Source organism: Rhineura floridana, chromosome 2, assembly GCF_030035675.1.
Source record: "Rhineura floridana isolate rRhiFlo1 chromosome 2, rRhiFlo1.hap2, whole genome shotgun sequence".
Classification (NCBI taxonomy): Eukaryota; Metazoa; Chordata; class Lepidosauria; order Squamata; family Rhineuridae; genus Rhineura; species Rhineura floridana.
In genome coordinates this window covers 152,337,670-152,360,507 of record NC_084481.1, presented here as the reverse complement: position 1 = coordinate 152,360,507, position 22,838 = coordinate 152,337,670, and the positions used below count along the sequence as shown (strand labels likewise).

At 42.5% G+C, this 22,838-nt stretch overlaps 1 protein-coding gene across 4 annotated transcripts in view; it reads right to left on the bottom strand.

The window, feature by feature from the left end:
* Positions 1-18,064: 18,064 nt before the first annotated feature.
* Positions 18,065-22,838, bottom strand: part of ALKBH3 (alkB homolog 3, alpha-ketoglutarate dependent dioxygenase) — a 31,211-nt gene continuing 26,437 nt past the window's right edge. For 3 of the 4 annotated variants that reach the window (XM_061610815.1, XM_061610814.1, XM_061610816.1), the window contains exons 9-11: positions 21,227-21,355; positions 20,323-20,421; positions 18,065-19,344 (exon numbers count right to left, since the gene is read on the bottom strand). In XM_061610815.1, coding sequence (XP_061466799.1) covers positions 19,252-19,344; positions 20,323-20,421; positions 21,227-21,355 — 321 coding nt within the window. In that variant the 3' untranslated portion in view covers positions 18,065-19,251. The remainder of the gene's footprint in view (positions 19,345-20,322; positions 20,422-21,226; positions 21,356-22,838) is intronic. The other variant, XM_061610817.1, reaches the window with a different exon arrangement.

Sequence of the window (22,838 nt, the reverse complement as noted above, 5' to 3'; positions counted from 1 at the left end):
TCTGGCAAACTCCAGATGTGCTTTCAGATGGTACTTTTTGAGTAACGTCTTCTTTCTTGCCACCCTGTCATACAGACCAGTGTTATGCAGAGCTCTTGATATGGTTGACTGGTGCACTATTACTCCACTCCTAGCCACTGAACTCTGTAGCTCCTTCAAAATGATTGTTGCCTTCTCTTCGGCTTCGGCTTTCGGCGTTCCGCTGATGCGGCAGCTTTCAATTAGGGAAAGTGCCCGCTTCAAGGTGCTTGTTCCGCTTTTACAGCGGTTTTTCCTCATCGCGCTCCATTTTTGCGACATTTTAACACGACGCACACCATTATCTTCAATGGGTTCTGCTTTTTGGCGGTTTCCGCTTTTCGGTGGCAGTCCAGAACGGAACCTGCCGTATAAGCGGGGCCCGCCTGTATATGGCTCAAAATGTTTCCAACGATACTGCATGAAATGGACGCAAGACTGGCTCCAGGTTTCTTGGGGGCCCTGGGCACAGGATACCAAAGGGCCCTTTTGTCCCATCCTTTTCTTCTTAAACCACACTCCTCCATCTTGGCTCCTCCCCTTTCAACAAAAACAAATTCTGACCAATGTGACAACCACTTATTGTCAAAGAAAGACAAAGGGCTTTCTTCCGAGCAGGGCTGGAAGGGAGGGAAGATTGGTAGCCTGGCAGTGAGCAACCTATTCCACTCCACACAGAGAGAACGCGGCCTCTGCTTTTAGAAGGCATGCGCACAACAGAGCAATAAGCAGTTTCCAATGTGAAGCCCCAACTCAGTGGGAGTGACTCAGCTCCCATGAGTGGTGAGGAGGATGGGAAATCTAGAAGCATAGAAAACAAGTAGTATGTTGGGCAGGCAGGCAGATTTTTTTTCCAAATGGGGAGGTGGATGGAGGCATTGGCAGCGTGGCTGGTAGTGTTGGGTTGGCTTGGGACAGTGGGCCCCTATTAGGTTTTGAGCCCTCACCAGTGTCCCACCTGGGCCATGCTTGCTGCCAGCCGTGAATGGAAGGCTTGAATGTACCGTCTTTGTTTCGAGCTCAAAGACAATGTTAAGGATTCCTATGATCCAGGTAAAGTAGGTACAAAAGCCATCTAACCACACTGACACAGTTTTAGGAAAAGGTTTTCAGATTCAAGAAGGGGTGGTCTTAATGAAACATGGAATCCATATGTCTTTGCAAAAGTGGCAGCAAGGCCTACTTTCAGCAGCCTGTCAAGCTGCAATTGACTTTTGTAGACAAAGAAAAGCTACATTAGCTGCCAATATGAGAAAAAAATAATCATTAAGGTTCTTTGCTGCAGTCTCTCAGTTCCTTGGCTTTTAAAAGCATCTTCAGGGCCAGGATCAATGCCAAGCTATTTTTGTTGGAAATGCAGTTAAGCTAATGAGGTAATGATAGTATATTTCCCCCAAAAATGAAATAATTATATTTAATAATAAATGCATTTCCTCATGAATAAATTCTACCAATTGCCTTAGGATTTAGTATGGAATGTACAGTAGGTGCAGAAATTTAGGCTGCAATCCTATATCCACTTTCCTTAGAGTAAGATCCTTTGAACTCAATGGGACCTACTTTTGAACAGACATATATAGGATTGCACTATTAATCACTCAAGTCAAGGTAAAATTTATGAGAAAAACATCTTCAACCAGATGGCAGTTTTGATCTAAAATGCAAACATACATACATGTTGACAGTGACACATAAGAAAACTGGTGATTTGCAGCTCATAGACTTCGGAAAATAACTATTCCACAATTATTTTTTATTCCATATTTTAATGTTAAGCCCTAGTTCATTTTGGAATTCAAGATATAGGCAAAGATCCAAATAACTATTTTAGGCATGCCAGTGGGATTTTTGACTTTTCTCTTTGAACTGTAGGCTTTAGCATGGCACATCACAAACTACTTTGAAATTCCTTTCAGTTTCAAAAGACATGTACTATGCAAATAAGGAGAACTGCTGTTCAGGAGATAAACATCAAAAACCACTTTGGGGCCATGGAACTAGTCATGTAACTAAACAGGTTTCTTAAGCAAATTCATTTTTATTAGACTTTTATTACTTATGTAACAAAATACAACATAAATACAACTAATCCAAAATAAAACCCCTGCTCCTCCCACCCTCCCCATAGTCACTAATTGTAGTAATGATACTCTTCATACAAAATACTACAGGATCATACAGTAAGTAGAGAAGTACAGGTAAGTGTCTTTCAAATTAAATAATTAGTATAAAAGTAAAAAGCTTGATTAACATAAGAAGTGAGTGGTCCAGATTGATTGATCATGAAAGCCAAATATCTTTCGCTGCTGGAGGAAGCTGATCATGTAGAGCCTGTTGTGTAGAGTGGTCTATAAACCTCCACCATATAGACACAAACATTTCTGGTTTTGCATTACCTCGTAGGAACCAGAGATGCAGCGTGATTTTGTCCAAGATTGCGACTGTCCAGACATTCCTGTACCAGACCTGCAAGCCTAGATTGATTATCCAAAAATTTCCAGTGTTGCAACACTGATATTCTTCCCCTAATAACAATTTGGAAATAAGATTTTTAGATTTCAACGTGCTGTTGTCACCTTTGAATAAAGATATTAAAAACAGTTCTGGACTTAAATGAGTATCTTCCTTCGTTATTTTATGTAGTTCATCATGAATCATAATCCAAAACAAATTGATCTTCGGGCATGTCCACCAGAGATGAAAATACGTTCCCTTCTGAGTGCATCCTCTCCAGCACAATTGAGATGACTATGAGGAAATGTGTCCTCAAGCAAATTCATGAGCAGAAGATGCTCATAAACAATGTCCATTCCCTGTTGTTTCCTTCCAGGATCTGGCAGTCTGATGAATCTTTTATCAGAGAATTTGTTTTTTTTAATTCAAGGCTAGTAGCCCTCTGAATTTACATCATTTCCTTTGAAGACAAGAACACAGCATTGCTTAGCAAATGCATGTATTTCCCAATGTCTGTTTTCAAAGAGCAAAACCTATTATTTTACACTGCTGGGCATTTCTTCTGTGGTAGAATTGAGAAAGGACTTGATGAGAGCAATTTTCCTCTTATATTAACAGATGTTTGACCTGCCATAGCAACAGATCTACCAAGAAAGAATGGAAGGCTCTGCACAAAGCATATTTGATTGCTAACCCATAGTTAAATACAAATAATTCTCATTCTTCTCCTTCCACCCTCCTCTCATTTTATGAATTGTTTTTTTGCTCCATCTTGGATGAGCCTCACCACGGTAATAGTAAATGACTGTGGATATTTTTCTGTTGACTCAGTGTACCAACACCTGTGTAAAAGCAAAGGGATGCAATTCACCAGGCAATGGTGTTGCAAAGCCTCTATTTATGTCAATATGGCCCATGTGGGAATCCCCTCTGAGCCTCTTTGAAATAGAACTGAAGATGCACACAGCAGATGAGGCTAGTAGATTTGCCCAAGGAGACCTAAAGATTTAATGATACAATTCAGTGAAAATATGCAATGATGTCATCTTCCAACTTTGGCTTGCAAAGTGCACTAATGTCTATATCTGTTCCTGTGGTTTAAGTCATTGCTTTAATCTAGATCCCTTCTGGTATCTGAAATGTGACACCTGACATATAGATGACGGATAGTTCATGCCATGTGGTTGCTCTAAGTAAGTATATTCCTTACATAGGACAAATTCAATATAGCATATATATATATATATATATATATATACAACCAGTGGCTGGCTAAGTCTGGAAGAAACAAGCATACACCTCTTGTCTATATCTGGTAATGTCTGAAGTACTGCACATTAAATAAAATCAATCACTTAATTGATGTCAGGATTTCTGGCAACTTTGCAGCTCAAATCTAAACATATATTAAGGAAAATACTTCTGTTTTGTTAGTTCTGCTATGTACATTTTTTTTAAAAAGTTTATAAAACAAAGGAAAGGCAGGTTCAACTGGCCAATATAATTTATGTGACCATCTTTGTGAATTCTGCACATCGCTGAGATGTTAGCATGGTGCTATTTCATCGTGGAGCTAAAAGCTCAATCTTAACTTTAAGCCATGTTGCCTTCTTGATTTAAGACTCTTAACAGTCAACTCCATAATTTTGTTAGTAGAAGAGTTGACAACATTTTAATAAAATGGCTCTAGAGCACACATCAGGAAAGCAATTTTCTTCAGACACAGAACTTTATTTGAGGCTATTGAAATGCGGTTCTAATGGTAGGTAACTAGGACTTTTTCCTATATTTTCCATGTTTTGATTTTCAGATTGAGAACAATGTCTTAGGGGAGCCATTCTTTTTTAAACAAATATTTTATTTTATTTTCACTATATTTATGAATTGCCCTTCCTCCAAAGGGAGCCTAGGGTGATGTACAACAAAAGATAACATAACAATACATTAAAAGATACAAAGAACCAAAAGAACTTCTAAAATAAAATAATTAAAACACAGAATGTAAACAGCAAGGAGGACAAAATTAACTCCAGGTGAAGGACATTCCATAGTCAGGGTGCCATCATACAGAAAGCCCTGCTATGTGTGCTTGATCCTAGTGGGGACCACAAGCAGAGCCCCACCCCTGCAGGGACTGAGTAGGCTGGTATTGGGAGGCTGCACTCCTGCAGATATTTGGGTCCTGAACCATTTAGGGCTTTATAAGCCATTGTCAAAACCTTGAAACACAAGCATAGCCAGTGCAGTGCTTTAAGGACTGGTGTTGCATGCTCCCATTTCATTGGCCCACTCAATAACTGGGCAGCAGCATTCTGCACTAGCTGAAGCTTGCTGACTGTTTTCAAGGATGGCCCCACATTGAGTGCATTGCAATAGTTCAAATATTAGGTCACCAGACCATGGATTACTGATACTAAACTATCTTGGTCTGAGAGTGGCCGTAACTGGTGAAGCAGTTGTAGCTGCAAATAGGCCCTCCTTGCCATCAAGGCCACCCTCCTTTGGTTATTCCATCCAGAACAGGCTGTCTCCCTAATTCCTGGACAAAAGAACCACCTATTCTGAGTACCTCCATTTTATCAGATTCAGTCATTGGCCCTCATTCAGCCTGTCACTCCACCCAGTCCAACACAACTACAGCCTTTCCCGATTCAGATGGAATGGAGAGTATATTGATGACACTGTGTTCCAAATCCCTAGATGACTCCACCCAGCTGTTTCACACAGAAATTAAATGGCATGGGAACCAACACAGAACCGTGTGGGACCCTACAGCACAACCCACAAATGGGTTGTTTTTAACTGTTTTTAATTATGTTTTTAAATGGTTGTAACCCGCCCTGGGACCTTTGGGTGAAGGGCAGGTAATAAATTCTAACCACCACCACCACCGGGCCGAAAAGGACTCTCCCAATATAACTTTCTGGTAGCAACATTGTAGATAGGAGCAAAATCACTGACCCCCAACCCCAGAGTGAGTCCAGGATACTGTGATCCATGGTATTGAAAGCTGCACTGATATCAAGGAGAGTAAACAAGCTCCAACACAGATCCATTTCAACTTGGTTCCAGCAACACAAACAGCTTCCTTTAAATATTTGTATTTTTCATATGCAACTCTATTATTTTCTCAAGTGCAGCATAATTAGCAGTGATTCCATTTTTAAAAACTTAGTATACCAGTTCAATCCTTTTGTGTATTTCAGCTCCAATTAGTGGATTTATTCCAGGGGAGAATATGTCCTGTTTACTTTAGTTGCAATCTGCTTGCAGTAAGACATTTTCAAGGTTAATCTGCCCCAGAGGTAACAGGGTTTTTGTGCACTCTCTTTTCTTTGCATCATTTTTATTCTTTTTTTCCATAAAAACTAATCAATGCCAAGAACTCAACTCTGACAGACAAGTTGACATTAAAATGCACTCAGTTCAGGAGGTTTTCCATACAATTAGATACTGTTAACACTGCAGCAAAGCCAGACAAAAATGTTCCATCAGACAGAAATAATGTGTTTCTAGGCTATAAAATGCTTCACTCTAGTAAAATGTTGTTTCCCTCAACCATCCATATCCATCATGTTTCAACAACAAATACACTCACTTTTATGGAATAAATCTTTCATGGTAGTTAGAGATAGCAATCTCCAACCATCTATTGTATCTTCTCTAGGGAAAATATAATTGAATCTGGTGGTAAAGAGAGAAGCCAGAAATTCAAAGCTCAGCTCTATGGAATGGTTCCCTCTTGAAAATGGAAATGGACTGCCTTCAAGTCAATTCCGACTTATGGCGACCCTATGAATAGGGTTTTCATGGTAAGCGGTATTCAGATGTGGTTTACCATTGCCTTCCTCTGAGGCTGAGAGGCAGTGACTGGCCCAAGGTCACCCAGTGAGCTTCATGGCTGTGTGGGGATTCGAACCCTGATCTCCCAGGTCGTAGTCCAACACCTTAACCACTACACCACACTGGCTCTTGGTTCCCTGTTAGTTCTCATATTTTTGAAGTCACTATAGGATAAACTTATGTAAATAGTTTCGTGGTGAGCCCAGATTTCCTCCCACATTTAGGGGCAGCACATTCTGCATCATGATAGAAAACATGATTTGCATGTTAAAACCTCCTAGGTACAAGCCTTGACATCTTCAGATTGGTCTGGGACAGATCCCGGTGTGCAACCTTGGAGAGCTGCTTCCAGCAGGTGACAATATTAAGTTAGATGGACCAATGATCAGCATAAGGGAGCTTCTTATGTTCCTCTGTCTTCACTCTTTTTAAGCATGACTGATAATATTTTTGACTAATAATATGCTCAAAGCCAACTTTTGCAAACAAAATCCTACCCTACACATGTAAGCTGCCTACTCTGCGAGCATTGTAACATCAGAGCTGTGAATTCCTGTCAGTGTCTTCTTTTCTAAGAACAGGGAAACACAAATTGGAATTTTGCCATTCTGGAAGGGAGATTTCGCATGAGTTAGTTGGTCTGCTCTTATACAGCTACACAGGTAAGCTCCCTGCTCATGTGAGGAACTTCTACAAAAAGTGTGGTAAGAACTGACTCAAACTCTGGAAGAAGCAGTGTCTCTTCCACCACACTAGATTGTCTACCAGTCTGGGATTATAGTTTGACTCCCCTTATAGTTCTGATGTTGGATCATTTATCTGGATGGTTAATTGAATGATTTGAGATCTTGAGTTAATTTAATGACTTGAGATCTAATGACTTGAGATAGAATACTGGATTTTGGCCTGGGATGACTCAGGTTCAGAAAGCTAACGGAATTCTTAGCCCAACTTACTTCCTGAACTCTTAGCCCAATTTACTTCAAAGATGTAGAGAAGTTGTTAACAGAACCTGGAATCTCAATTAAAGAGTACATGCTTTTCATCCAGTAGGTCTCAGGTTGAGCCTCTGGTATCTCCCATTAAAGGCTCTCTGATAGAGAGCTGGAAAAGATTGCCCGAAATCTTAAGAGTCACTTCCAGACAAAGCAGACTAGATAGACCAGTGGTTTAATGCAGTATAAGACAGCTTCATGTGTTAATTTAGGAGAATAAAATGGAAATTCTTATATATGTCCCTCTGAGGTTTTTGGAAAATGAGTGAGATACCAGCACACTATATGAATAATGATCTATTTCTTGCTTTCAGTCACTTCTGGAATGCTGGCCCTTGTTCATGGTGGCATGCTTCTTCTAGCACCATTTATATTTTGGTTGAATTTGGAAACGAGCTGGAATTATCTGTAGAGATTATTAGTATGAGGAGAGTTGTGAGCTATGGTATAGTGGAGCACTTTAGGTTAAGGCATTAACTTCCTTCCAACCATATGATTCTATATTAAACGCTATCCTTCAAAAAGAAAAAGCAGAAGATGGGCACACTAATGTAGGGCAGTGAAGTCTCTATACTTTTTAAAAACAGTAAAGTAAAAGCATAAGCAGTACATAGGTATGCAAGTGGCAGCATCATAGGATAAATAAATAAATAGGATGAGCGTCTTTTATACAGACTAAGCCAAGATGATTGTTTCTGAACAATGAACATGAAATGTTTCAGTACAGACCCTGCCACAGCAAATTACTTATATATATTTAGTTCATTTTGCTGACAGACGTCAGAGTGAACAGCAGCTCTTCTACTAAACCATCAATGGCATGCTGCATTCTCATTCATGGTACACAGTACAAGTGTACAGATGGAAGTAATTGGATTTTTTTTAATGAAAAAGCTAGTCACATTGTATTTCACATGATGTTAAAACAAAAATTAAAATATAAGCTACATGAAATGAAATCTTACAAATCTGGATTCCCTTCTTTGATTCATCTGTGTAGCCATGGAATAAGGCAGCTCTTTGCATTTTGATAAATGTTATTCATTTATTTATACTTGCCCCCTGCCTCTCCTCCTAAGAGCTCACAGCTTACATGTAGTTTTCAGGTAAACACCCATCTAAATAACTTGCAGAAACAAATGTACTCGATAGCAGCAGCAGAACTGCATCAATTGTCATCAAACCATTCTCCACCAATGCTATGTTAGTTTCATACTTTGCATCTAATTTCAAAACTGTGCTATAGCAGTGAAGGAAAGTTGCCAGATGCCTTCAGAGTGAGAGTGTGCAACTGGCAGAAGGCTGGCCCTCCCTGGGTGTGAGACAGGGGGGAGTAGATATGCCCTGTGTAAAAGATATTGAGTGGGTCTGACTGCTCCCAATTCTCACAGAGACCTACTGGGATAATAGGCTTAAGTAAGTTTTGTTGGTGGGTTCTTGTTGGGTCCATATCAGGTGTTTTGGAGGAGTCTTAGTAAAGAGGAATATGGGAATATGATCAATTTCAGTGACCATGGGTAGAGGGAGGTATGGCCATGGGGAGGTGGTGAACTACCATAGAAGCCAAGGGCAAGGCTATCTATGCCTTGTTCCTTGCTCCCACTCCTTTCATGAACAGGTTCCTCGTTGCTCATCTGCTGTGCCCACTGGCCTGTGTTGTTTAACGCCAGATTGCTGCAAAATAAAACCACACTCATCCATGAGCTGATCATGGATGAAGGTGCCGATTTGGTGTGCATTACTGAGACCTGGGTGGGTGAGCTGGGAGGAGTTGATCTGACCCAGCTTTGCTCACCTAGATACTCGGTGCAGCACTAGCACAGGCTGCAGGGATGGGGAGGGGGGGAGGAGGAGTTGCTGTGGTCTAAGAACTTCCATCTCTGTCGCCAGGAAACCACTCTGTTTTGGAGCTGGCTGCACCTGCTGTTGGGCCAAGGAGACAGGAAACTAGGGTTGCTACTAGTGTACCATCCACCCTGCTGCCCAGTAGCTTCTCTGACCGAGCTGGCGGAGGCTGTCTCATCTGTGGTATTGGAGGAGCCCAGAATGACAGTCCTGGGTGATTTCAATGTCCATGCTGAGGCTACCTCTAGTGTTCTGGCTCAAGACTTCATGGCCTCCATGATGACCATGGGACTGTCTCAAGTTGTCACTGGCCTCATGCATAGGGCAGGACACATCCTTGACTTGGTTTTTGCTCCAGATGGAGGAAGGTGTGGCCTGGAGATGGGGGTGGTGGAGGTCACCCCATTGTCATGGTCAAACCACTTCCTGGTGAAGTTTAGACGTATGGGTCCAATCCTTCCCTGCAGGGGTGGTGGACAGATTAAGATGGTCTGCCCCCAGAGCCTAATGGAACCACAGGATTCCTGAATGCCCTGGGGGAGTTCCTAGTAGATGGAGCAGGTGACCCTGTTCAAGCCTTTGTCACGCTGTAGAACAGCGGGACGCGTCAGGCTCTTGACATGGTTGCCCCTGAGTGCCCTCTCTGGCATTGTGGAGCATGGTTTGCACCTTGGTACACCAGTGAACTAAGGGCAATGAAAGAGGCTGGACGATGGCTAGAACACAAGTGGTGAAAGAGATGCTGTGAGGCTGATCAGGCACACGTAAAATATCTGCCTACTGTGCCATGTTGAGGGCGGCGAAGAAGGCCCCTTTCTCTGCCTCCATCGCATCCTCAAGTAGCCATCCAGTGGAGCTTTTCTGTATTGTCAGGGGTCTGTTGACATCAACTCCAGGAAACGGAGTCTTAGACCCTTCGGAGGCCCACTGTGAATTGTTTGCAAGGCACTTTGAGGGTAAAGCTCGCCTCCATAGCAGTCTTGATGCCCTATCCACATCTACTGTAGTCCCCAATGAGGTGTGCAGTGCAAAGTCTGCTGACGTGGACAAGGTACTTGCAATGATGCGGCCAGCAACGTGTTCCCTCGACCCTTGCCCTTCTTGGCTTATTAAAGCTTGCCAAGGAAATTTGATCAAGTGGATCCAGGGTGTGGTCAATGCATCATTATGGGAAGGAGTGGTTCCAGCCACCCTGAAAGAGGCGGTGACCTGACTGTTCCTGAAAAATCCCACTCTGGACCCATTGGTTTGCAACAACTACCGCCTGGTCGCAAATACCCCCTTTTTAGGGAAGGTGATTGAGAGGGTTGTGGCACAGCAATTGCAAGTACTCTTGGATGAAACACATTATCTTGACCCATTCCAATCTGGGTTCAGGCCTAGTTATGGGACTGAATCAGCCATGGTTGCCCTGATGGATGACCTTTATCAGGAGGAGGACAGGGGGAGTGCAACCCTGTTATTCTTACTTCATCTCTTGGCTTTTGATACCATTGACCATGGTATCCTTCTGGGCCAACTTGGTGAGATGGGTATTGGAGGCACGATTTTACAACGGTTCTGATCCTATCTCCAGGGTCATTTTCAGAGAATAGCATTCGGTGATTGTCTTTTGGCCCCCTGGCAGATGTTGTGCAATGCCGCAGGGTACCATCTTGTCCCCCATGCTGTTTAACATGTATATGAAGCCAATGGGAGCAGACATCAGCAGATTTGTGGTGAGGTGCCAGCAGTACACTGACGATACCCAGCTCTGTTTCTCTGTAACATTTGAATGGGGAGAGGCCATACAAGCCCTGGACCACTGCCTGAACTCGGTGGTGGGCTGGATGAGGGTCAATAAACTGAGTCTGAATCCTAGCAAGGAGGAGACACTGTGGGTTGGTGGTTCCCAAGTTTGAATAATTGGTCAGTTGCCTGATTTGGATGGGGTCATGCTCCCTCTGAACGAGCAGGTTGGTAGTCTGGGGTTGTTTCTCGATTCATCTTTGTCGCTAGAGGCCCAGGTGATCTCAGTGGCTAGGAGTGCCTTTTACCAGCTTTGGCTGGTAAGAAAGCTGTGGACGTTTCTGGACTGGGATAGCTTGACCACTGTTGTGCATGCACTTGTAACCTCCAGGCTTGATTACTGTAATGTGCTTTATGTGGGGCTACCCTTGAGGTTGGCTCGGAAGCTGCAGCTAATGCAAAATGTGCAGGCGAGATTGCTCACTGGGGCAGGGTATTGCCAACATGTCATCCCACTGTTGAAAGAATTGCACTGGCTACCTATTGGCTACCAGGCTAAGTTCAAGGTTCTGGTTTTGGTGTACAAAGCCCTATACAGCTTGGGACCAGGATACCTGAAATACCGTCTTACCACTTATATACCCAGCAGATCACTGCGCTCTGCAGGTGAGGGCCTTCTGCAGATACCATCTTATCAGGAAGTCCGTTCCACACAACATAGGAAATGGACCTTTAGTGTAGTGGCACCTACCCTTTGGAATTCCCTCCCCTTAAATCTTAGACAGGAACCATCTCTGTTATCTTTTTGGTGCTTGCTTAAGACTTTTTATGTTCACCGCCCAGAGAGCTATCGCTAGTCGGGCGGTATATAAATCTAATAAATAAATAAAATAAAATTTCCTCTTTCAAAAAAGCCTTTTAAGTTGAGACCTTATCCCACTCTACGTCTGTGTTGGAATTGCTTTTTAATGTTTTTAAACCTTTTCTTTCTTTTTAAAATATATTTTTAAAGCTTTTTAAAAATGTTTTAAAATGTTTTATTTCAATGTATTTTAAAGTTTGTTTTTGTTTTAAAGCGTTACCTCCAGAAACAACCACAGATGTATTGTTCCACAAAATTCTGCTCCTGACTTTAGCAGAAACTTCCAGTCAATAGTGTGAAAATAGGCAGGAATTGATAAGTATGGCATGCAGGACCATTACGAAAATCTAGGGAAATGTTTCATGTCTGTTCATCAATGAGAATCTAAGTCTAAACTTTATGGGAATTCTAGAATTAGGTTGCAAACACTTTCTGCATAGAACTGTGCTATGCATCTAAGCCCATTAAAACCCTCTCCACAGGACTGGCCTTGGAAGAGAATGTGTTTATGGTATTAGCACAAGTAGCAATTCAGATGTTGGCCTTTGGTACCTTTCCAGGTAATGATACTGCCCTATGATTGGCAGCTATAGGTTTGATCTTCCTCAATGTTGTTATTCAGGCAGATTAGTGTAAGGATGAGCCTTAGATTGTCAGGCAGTTTGGGGAAACATTTTCCAAGGGCTAAAGTTGAACTTCATCCTCTGAAATATTCCCCTTTTAAAGGGTCAAATAGCTCAGCCCAGTGAAGTATTTCCTCAAAGAAAGCTTCAGTGTAAAGCTAATGCTGGCAAGAAAAATCATAAATGCCATGCTTAGTCCCAAATCCTTGTAACAAGAGCAGATTTTTATTTTGATCAAACAGGCGCTCCTATCTCTGTGCTGAGCCAAGAGCTGGCTGGAGATGTGACAGTAGGGGGAGAGCAACCTGAACATATGACACATTGAGATAGACTCAACCCTCAGTCCGTCTAGCCTGAGCCTGCAAAACACAAACTATCCTGACAAGAGAAGATAGCATTGCATGGAGTGGACAAGAGATTTGCCTTGTGCAGCTTTCTGGCCTGTTGCCTTGTTCAATCTTCTGCCTGCTGCCTTGTTCAATCTTCTGCCTGCTGCCTTGTCAGCCTGTCTTGATAAAAGCAGCTAGCTCCAGCTTTCCAGCACAGGAGCTTACGTAACAGGCCATTAAACTGAAGCTGAGCCTGACTTTACAAAGACCACCCAACCTGGGTTTCTTATGACTAGCTCTACCCCTTGCCTTCCAATTCTCAAATGTCTGACTATCCTCAAATAGCTCAGACACACAGAATCTGTCCTGAAATCCAGCTCAGCCTGTAAGGTCGCCTCTTTTAGACTGAGTTTCAAAGCCTTAACAGATGCTTTATCTATTGATTTCTGCCTGTGTATTTCCTGGCTAGGCAATATGGTGATTGAGGAAGCTTCATGGTTTGCTACACTATTAACAAAGTGTCCATTGTTATGATGGGCAGCAGGTGTTCTGCACATAGGTAGATTCTGCACACCCTTACATAATCGACAGCAATGGAGGTCTGCCCATCTAGTGTTAAGAAAATGGTGTTTCCCCGTATTTAATTAATTTATATCCTACCCTTCTTTCCAGGAGGAGCCAGTGTAATATTATAGTGTCTCAAAAATAGCAAATAATAACTGTTTTTGTTGTATTTTATATTGTTGTGATCCGCCCTGGGACATTCTGGTGAAAGGCAGGTAATTTATTAATTTCATAATAATTTCCCCCTCATTGAAGTGAATGGTACCCATTCAGTTTAATGGGAGAAAAGTAATCAGATACATTTGGGGTCACCACAGGGGTAGAAAGTGCATCACACATGTATTTCCCCCTTCAAGGGAAGCAAACAGCAGCTAGTTGGGGATGGCACAAAAAGGATTAAGGTATAGCACAGTGGGGAGGAGAGCCTGGCTGGGAGTCCAGAGTCTGTGAGTTCAAATCCCCACCTGTGTCTCCTGGGTATCAAGGGCCAGCTAAAGATCACCCCCCCATGAGTGGCTCAGGGGTTACATGCCCTGCCACCTGCGCAGCCGTGTGCAAGCTGCATAGTCCCAAGAAGCCCAGTTGCCCCCCAGGCTGGCAGTTGTGGACAAGGAAGGGGCTGGCTTGTGCAGCTGTGGCAAGCTGAGCAGGCCCTAGTCAGCTGGGGAGGACTAGCCTCAGAGGGAGGCAATGGTAAACCCCCTCTAAATACCACTTACCATGAAAACCCTATTCACAGGGTAGCCATAAGTCGGGATCGACTTGAACGCAGTCCATTTCCATTTTCCTCCAAGCATTACTGCTCAAAAGCAATTTGGAGTCTCATCTGACGTGAAAAGATGTCAAGAAACCACAGATCTCCTGTGTAAAATGTAGCTGGACCCCAAGATTGTTAGCTGTCTGCTAGCCCATTTTGCTTTTCTCAGAGTGAAAAAGTTAACTCTGAGTAATAAAGTCTTTACTTTAGCGACAAACATAGCAAAACAGCCCCAGCTCAGACAAAGAATCTTGGGACATACAGAAATTCACAGCAGTAGTTTCAGCTTCAGAGGGTGTGGCAGCAGCCCACAATTCAAACAGTGTGTTGCTACAGCAACAGGACATTTAAAAGTAGAACTAAAAAAAAAAAATCACAACCGCAAAACAGCTTCTGTTTCCAAGTTGAAAATGTTTATGACCAGAAAAGGCAAACTGAGTAATAAATGTATTTAGTTAAGCAAATGGTGCTAGTACTTTATGAGATATTTTAGGATCCACAGGCACTCATCATCTGTCATCTACCATCCCTTCGGGAAAAAAATATGCTGCCCTGGGCTAGTCAGCTATGTGTTTCAGTTAGCTCTACAGCTCCTTAGACTCTTTGCTGCCATTTGGTATCTATGGCACTGTGCACTTGCTGTAGCACATCAGGTGACTTGGCCAAATTGATCATTCAGGCTGTCCTCTGGACAAGGATAACAGAAATGGATGGAATGGTGCCAACCTGGCAGTTTGATAAAAATGCACAAATGATTTCAAGGGAAGAAATCAGAGAACATAAATGCTTAAAAAGAAAAAGGATGGGAATGGTGGTAGCGGTAGAGAAGCTGGAGAACTAGAAAGTCTAGATCTAACACTAAGAACAAAAGAATATAATGAAGCAACCCCCCCTCCCCAAAGTGGCATCTTCTGTCACTTAGCCATTCATTGCCATTAGCAAATAGCCACTGTTTCCCCTGGCTTATTCTTACATTGCTGTTTGCTACCTCCTGACCAGAGGGATATGTCCTTTTGGGGCTGTTGTTACCGACCTTAGGGCAGGGGATCAACACGAACAATCCTTGAAAACTGATTAACCATACAAGAAGAATTGTGGGGTCATTATGCTGAGGGTGAGCTAAACACACACATTCAACTCTACAGTTGGGACATAACTCCAGGTGACCTGCTATCTCCTCTTCTCTGTCTGAAGCCCTAAGAGGGGTACAGGTCTACCATCTTGTAACAAAATGTCATGTTTCTAATTTGAGGCAATGCACAATCATGTTCAGAGATGGATGTGTTTTGGAATTAAAAGACCTAAATATAGCATTGCATACCACTTCCCCTTACTTTAAAGCTGAAGCAGTCAAGACTCCTTGACAGATGACTACTTCTTACACAGTTCTTTTTAGGAATACATCTTCAGTTGAGTGTTTCCCCCCCCCAGTTATAACATTCTTATCATATACAATATGAACAGCAAACTTTAGCACAATTCATCTAGCAGTTTAATCTTGAATCAATGGAAGGATTCTGCATGCCTTAAATTCCAAAAAAATACTGTTTAAGGGACTTGCCAAGGAAACAGCTACAAACAGTATTTGAAATAACTGGATTTGTCCCATTTGTCAATATATGTTGCACCTTTAATTTACAATATTTTTGTGCTGCTTGCGTATCTTCATGCACAGTGCCTTGGTCTAAAGGCAGCATTTAAAGTAAGACTTTTAAAATCTAATAAATGGTATTTACAGAAAGTGGGGGAGGAGGTCAGGTTTTTTGCCTGGCTGCTTGGTTTAGTGCTCAGAAAGGGCTGGACTACATGTTAGGAAGTCTGTGAACCCAGGTTGCAAAATGGTTGTCGGGCTGTGTTCTCCTTGCACTGTGATTAGTAAGCTGGAAGGGGTTGCTTGGCTTACCAGAGACCTTTGCTAACTGCCACTTAGCATCAAGGCAAGATGATGTCTGTCTGTTCTAACACCTGGGACTGGCCCTGCCTCCCTCCGCAGTGTTTCAGGAGTGCTCATCTTCCTGCTGCTACCATCAACAGCTAGGCCAGAAGTCGTTTCCCTTTTTTTCTTGCTAGTGCTGAATTACTGCAATATGGTTATTTTATTATGAATATTTGTTATCAAACCATTGCATCTTTTACAGACAGTGATATAGTTATGTCATGCTTTGCAGGGAAACACTTTAAGTGTAACATATATTGAACAGTGGTATAAAGCAGCTATGACTATTTTCACTCTATAATATCCCTTGCAGCTGCTGTTCCTGCACCATGAGCACCTGAAACATTCAGCTGGGGGAAGAGGGGATTACATAGAGTAAGTGATGGGTAGGGTGAAGGGTTAAGCTCCCACCCACTGCTTCTTCACTCCAAGGAGGATCCTCTCCCATCATTTTGCAATGGTATCAGCCCACAGTAAGACAGAACAATTTTCTTCCATGTTTCTCCCCCCCCCATTCTTAAACAAACCTAAGTGAATTAAATTGGTGCTGCTTGGCCCACCATTTTACACTGGAGCACAATCCAGTTGCGGATCATGACACTCTAGCTGAAGAACAAGGACCTACTAATATCACTTATTTCCCATGAATGTTAATAGTTCTTAACTGTTCCTCCTAGAAGCAGCTGATTTTAAAATCCATTTTGAAAGTTGCATGATCTCTTTGGATAGACATCAAGTGAACACTACTACTTTTGTGATGGGTGGAAAGAAATCAATCCTATTCAGTTGCGGTGAGCCTTCAGTGGCTTGAGCATTTCATCCTTTATAGTCCTGGCTATAGAGTGAAAATTTGCACAGAGGAATAGTCACTTCAGTCTGTACTCTGCAAGGAGCAATTTTCAGCAACAATGCAATGTTGGGGGAGGGGGAAGAACCACTATTTTCTAAAAAGTGACTTACAGTAGCTCAGTTCACATTGTTTCTCTCATCTGCTTTCAATGAGCAAAAAGCATTTCTAACCACGAAGAGATAATACATACCCCATTTTAAATGCACACTGGGATTTTTTCTAATGTTGGCCATCCTCTCCCTGACTAGCTGCATTACGCAAATCAGTTAATGCTGTCCTGCAACAGGCTCATCTAGTTCTGCCTAAAAGGTAGGACAAGCTAGTTCCTTCAAGGATTCCCCCATTCCATGTGTGTTTTGGCAGCTGAGTGAGTAAAGAGTACATACAGCAGTATGGATCCCAATGGTGCAAGCAAACACTTGCAGAACAAGCTTAAGCCTTAGAGATTCTACCATGAGTCCCATCTACTTACCTTTGCACACATGACCCCAATGCATTTCTGTGGCAACAGAACACACCTGGATGCTCACTCTACACCAGGGATGGGGAACCTGTAGCCATCCAGATGTTGTTGGACTACAAATCTCATCAACCACAGCCACCATGGCCAATGGTTAGGGAAGATGGGAGGGCTACAATTTCTCCATCCATGCTATAGACATGGAAAGGTTGGAACTGAGCTATTTTCTTCAATAGCTGTTTCAAGTGTTCTGTTTCAGTCACAGAAAAAGAACTGTGCCACCCCACCTGTCACTGCTTGCTTCCAGTAGCAACTGATCATTTTCAGTGATCTATGGGTACCAGAGCCCCATTACTTGCAACCTCTGTGCACGGCTCTTATGACTGTCCTCCACCCACTCCTGACCCATCATTTTGAAAACTTAAGGGGCTATACAATGGCTAAGGAGGAAAGCCAAAAGAAATAAGGCCCGTGGGGGAAGAGGCTGATTATGGCCGCCCCCACCCCTTTTTGATCTGGCTCTCCCCCCCCCATTGTTTTCAAATTAGCCATTAAGCTATGTAACATACATCATGTCTAGTTTAGCCCCTAGTGTGGAAGGTAAAGGTATCCCTTAAGGCAGTTTACAGAAGGAACGTTTACTATCCCCAACTTCCCCCAGTACTCCATCCAACATTGTTCAGGTGGGCCCATGACTCTTTAGAGGGGCTTTTCAAACAAACTGGGGGAGGGAGAGAGAATCTCTCCATAAACTTCCTTAAGGTAAACTTATCATAGCCATAGATCATAGCCTACAAATATTGCTGATTCAATGGTTATTCTTGATGGTATTTGGGCATGTCTACTGCACAGCTGAAGGACATAAGACTGTTAACAATTAAGCCACAAGCAAGTAAGAAAAAGCATTTGAGCACTCCAGTTGATTCTTGTAACCCCTGCTGGGACCTTAGGGTGAAGGACATGTAAGAAATCAAATTATTATTATGAATAACAATATTAATATTAGTGCAGTAATAGCTTGACAAGGAAAAGAGGTATATAACTAGAGCTCTACAAGCACTCCATACATGCAGGACTGAGACTATAAAGATCACTGGTATGTGGCAGTGGTTGGTACTTGTGCCCACAGCTTCACGTTAAACCTGTCTCTCCCTTTTGCACCAGGCTAGAGCAGGGGAGTACTCAGTAGCTTAAAAAGGCATGGCCAGAATCCTTGCTTCCAAGTTCAATCTCTGCATCTCTAATTAAACTATGCCTGGGAGCAGGGCTGGGAGAAGCCCCTCTCCAAAATCGTGGGGAACCACTGCCACTTGAAGAAAGGGTTAAATTTATTTTGTAAACAGGAAGCTTCTTCCCCCCCAACATCCTACTAGGGATTCTGTTTAAGAAAAATAGGCTACTTGCTTTAGGCACCAGATTTGAGAAGAATACATTTGAGATAGTTTTGACAAGTGTCATAGAAATTGTTCAAGAATGTACTGATTAACAATGTGGAGAGCACCGGTGTGCATAGCACGGGGCTCTGAAGATGATACCATTTCTAAAATCTATTACAGGTGTACTGTGTGGCCTCAGGAAAGCCAGTTCTTTATACAGTGACTGTCTTCCTCATCTACACTTTGGGGTTTTGGGAGACAGCTTGCCTGGGGGAAAACTTGTTAAAGGTGGTGTTTGCAGACTAGCAAAACCTCAGATCTTTGATTCAAAACAGTCATACTAAAATTAATGCTCTACAGGGAAAATTGTTTTTCAACAAAACAAGATAGCTTACCACCACCACCTACTACACATTAGCAAACAGTACTAGGAAAAAGGCATCACTCATCCCTGGGAACTTGCAACTGTTACACACTCTCTTTTCAGCAGCTTTTTCTTCTCTCCTTCAAAAATTGGCAGCATAACACTGAACTCAAATCAGGCTGTCTCACCCAAACCAGCATTACTCTCTGGGCTCACAGCAAGAGTACAGTACCACAGAATATTTCATTCATGCACGCATTGCTTCAGAGTCTGAATACATTGTCCTAAATGTCAGATTTACACGTGCTTCTCTGGAGTGATAGTCCTTGGGTATGCGATGCTGAAACAAAGAACCAAAACAGAGTTCATGCACTATATAAACATCAAAGTTTTCTACAGAAATAACCAGATTCTTGCCTGTCTGGGATAACTATCTCACAACTTCAGTCTGTTATTAATTTAAGGCTAAAAGATGAATATGATAAGAGAGCTTCAGCTATGGGGCGGTATATAAGTACAATAAATAAATAAATAAATAAATTTCAAAGCTTTTAAAAAATATCTCTTCTTCATTCTGACTTTTTTTTTTTTAAAGTCACCTCTCCAGCTTTCATTCCGATATAGTGCTATTTCAGTGAAGTGGTATAAGAAATCTATCCCACTCGTACAGGTTTATCAGAAAGGATATTCAAGTTTAAAATAAGATCATTGTGCTTTGTGAGCCATGCTGAAGAAGCAGTCAAATTCCACAGGAAACAATTCTCCATCCTTCCCCTCCTAAAGATGTATTAACTGTAATTAATTTTGTCAGCCTTAGCTGGTATAGCACAGTGGGGAGGAGAGCCTGGCTGGGAGTCCAGAATCTGTGAGTTCAAATCCCCGCTCGTGTCTCCTGGGTGTCAAGGGCCAGCTAAAGATCACCCCCACAGTGAGTGGCTCAGGGGTTATGCACCCTGCCACCTGTGCAGCTGTGGGCCAGCTGCATAGTCCCAAGGAGCCCAGTTGCCCCCGAGCTGGCAGTTGCGCACAAGGAAGGGGCTGGCTTGTGCAGCTGTGGCAAGCTGAGCAGGCCTTCGCCAGCTGGGGAGGACTAGACTCAGAGGGAAGCAGTGGTAAACCCCCTGTGAATACCGCTTACCATGAAAGCCCTATTCATAGGGTCGCCATAAGTCGGGATCGACTTGAAGGTAGTCCATTTCCATTTGGCTTCCCCAGTGGTTATGCCTTGTTAAAAACCAAGGAAGGACATTGCATCCTAGTGTGGAGAATTCAGGGGGAAGATGAACCATTTGTATCACCTATGTTTAAACAGTCTCACCTGCCAGTCTTCCTGAGTAGCTCCTTCCATCATTAGCAAAGTCCCATGATCCACTGGTATATGAACTATTTGTCCATAAGTATAGTCATTGTTCTCTTCCTGAAAAGAGACATGTTCCATACTGTCAACATGTAATTAGCAGCTGAGGGAGATTAGGCTGAGAAACAAGCTTGCTTGACTCAGCAAGCTTAACTACTTAGCGGGAGCTTGAATCTATGCCATTGTATTTTTAATCCAACCTGCTGAACAGTATACCACACTGGCTTTCTACCCATTCTTGCTGTGGGTGGAGGGGATGACCCCATCTCTCCAGACAGCATTTCCATTAGGGCAGAGATGTGGCCTTTATGATTTGTTGCACCCCAACTCTCAATAGCCCCAGCCAGCATGGCTAATAGCCAAAGATGATGGGACTAGCAAACTAACATCTGAAAGGCCACAGATTCCCTATCCATGTGTTTTAGAGACAATGCATTTTCCCAGTATTGTTTCTGGGACAATGCTTCTTTCTCCAGTGAGAAACTTTTGCAACTTGTGTGAAATGCAGTTGTATGGCACTGCCACCTTACTGGATGGTGCTTTGCCAGATGATGAGCATTCAACCTCTTCCCGTGTGCAGGTCCTTAGCCTTTCATCATATTTTTTCTCCAAGGCTGAATATTTGGCTGCTGCTATTTCAAAAGCAACAGTTTGGTGAATTCTTTCTGCACACAAATATTGTGGTAATTTTTTAGTCTATATATAAAACATTTTTGAAGAATATGTATTATAGTGCTGAAGTACACATCTGCCATGATTAAGAATAAGCAAGCAGTTTCTTCAACTTTTATGCATGACTAGGATAGTTCACTATTGTACCTGGAACAGGATGGGTATATTTGAGATTTAATGTTATAGCATATACCTGGCATGGCAAAGATCCCAGGCTCAAACTGTGGCATCTCCAGGAAGGGCTGGAAAAGACATCTGCCTGCAAACCTGGAGAATTACTGATCGTCAGTGTAGGCACAAGGCAGCTTTCTGTGAACCTATACTGCAGAAAGGAAAATCTGTTTTGGGGGATCTAGATAAGCCAATACTGTACAAAATAAGGTCTCAGCTAAATTTGCTACCTTTTGTGCTTTTATCTAATAACTCCCTTGTGCTTGAATTATAGAAACTTTTATCTGTATGCATGACCAGAAGGACATGCTTCCAGCTGAGGGAAAATACATACAGAAAGAGACAGGATGCTTTTTCACAGCTTTCTCTTCTGGAGAACCTTCTGAGAGCCACATGCCAGTGGTGGCCAGGGGCAAAAGAGGGTGGAACAATGGATGTAACTCTTACTCTTGTACAGTAAGCGCCCTCCCGCCCTCCCTCCCTCCACACATCCTAACCAGCCAAAAGCACTCCAGTGGGAACGGAGCAGAGCCAATGAGGTGTGTGGCCTTGGGGGAATCTTGAAGGCTGGACAGGCTACATCCAGCCCTCAGACCCGAGGTTTCAAGGTACCTGTGCTTTCATTACTATGAATGATTTGAGGTATAGTTTATCAAAGGAAATACAGAGGTTCCAACCAAAGAAGATCACTAATCTACCTAGCCTGCTATCAACTACTCTGGCAGCTGTTTCCAAAGCTTCAGACAGATACTTTCAAAGACCACCTCTCCTCTAAAGCAAAGGAACTGTAACTCTACAGCAGAAGTCCCCATATGTTTTTTCCCACTGACTACGTGAAAATTGCCAAGGGTAGGACCACTTAAAAGGTTTTTCTGCCTGTTGAAGCAATTTTGATACATTGTGTTAGATGCTGTATGATTTTTAATTGCATTTTTATAGGCATGCCACAGGCCACAGTTTGGGAATCCCTACTCTACAGTGCTTACTTACGGAACACGATCTGCATGTACTTCAAAGACATAGGAAAAAGATAGAATTGTATAACAGGAAGGCACACATGTAGCACAAAGCACTGGAAACATGCATAGCAGTTAAGTGCAAAAGGGTAAAGGCAACTCATTTCATTGCAGAAATGCAGTGACTATGCTTGAAATAGAACCTTCCCAGAAAAGTCTCTCCCACCCTGCCAAAAAAACTAAAACCAAAACTGTTTTAACATGGCAATTTTTCAGATTTTCCATATAATCTTTGAAGTTTTCAAACTTTGTACTTGAAACAACACTCTCCACATTGACTTGTCTACCAGTGTTCTCCTAAATATTGCAGTGGAGTCTCAGACATGATAAGCAAAGGCATTAACATGAACTGACAGGAGTCTGAATTTACCAGCATCTGGAAGACTGCAAGGTTCCACATTTCTGATCTCTACCGGTAAACAGAAGGCACAAAAACATTTGTTTTGGAAAAGTATATTTGGCTCAGACATATTCTCCCTATATCAGGTTTTGTGCCAAAGACCAAAGTTACAATTTCTGTAAGCAGTTTGACAGAAGATCCCAAGATCAAAGAGGAGAATGAGATGCTGCCAATAAGCCACTGATCATATGCCCTATGAAAAGCCTAAACAGCTGCCT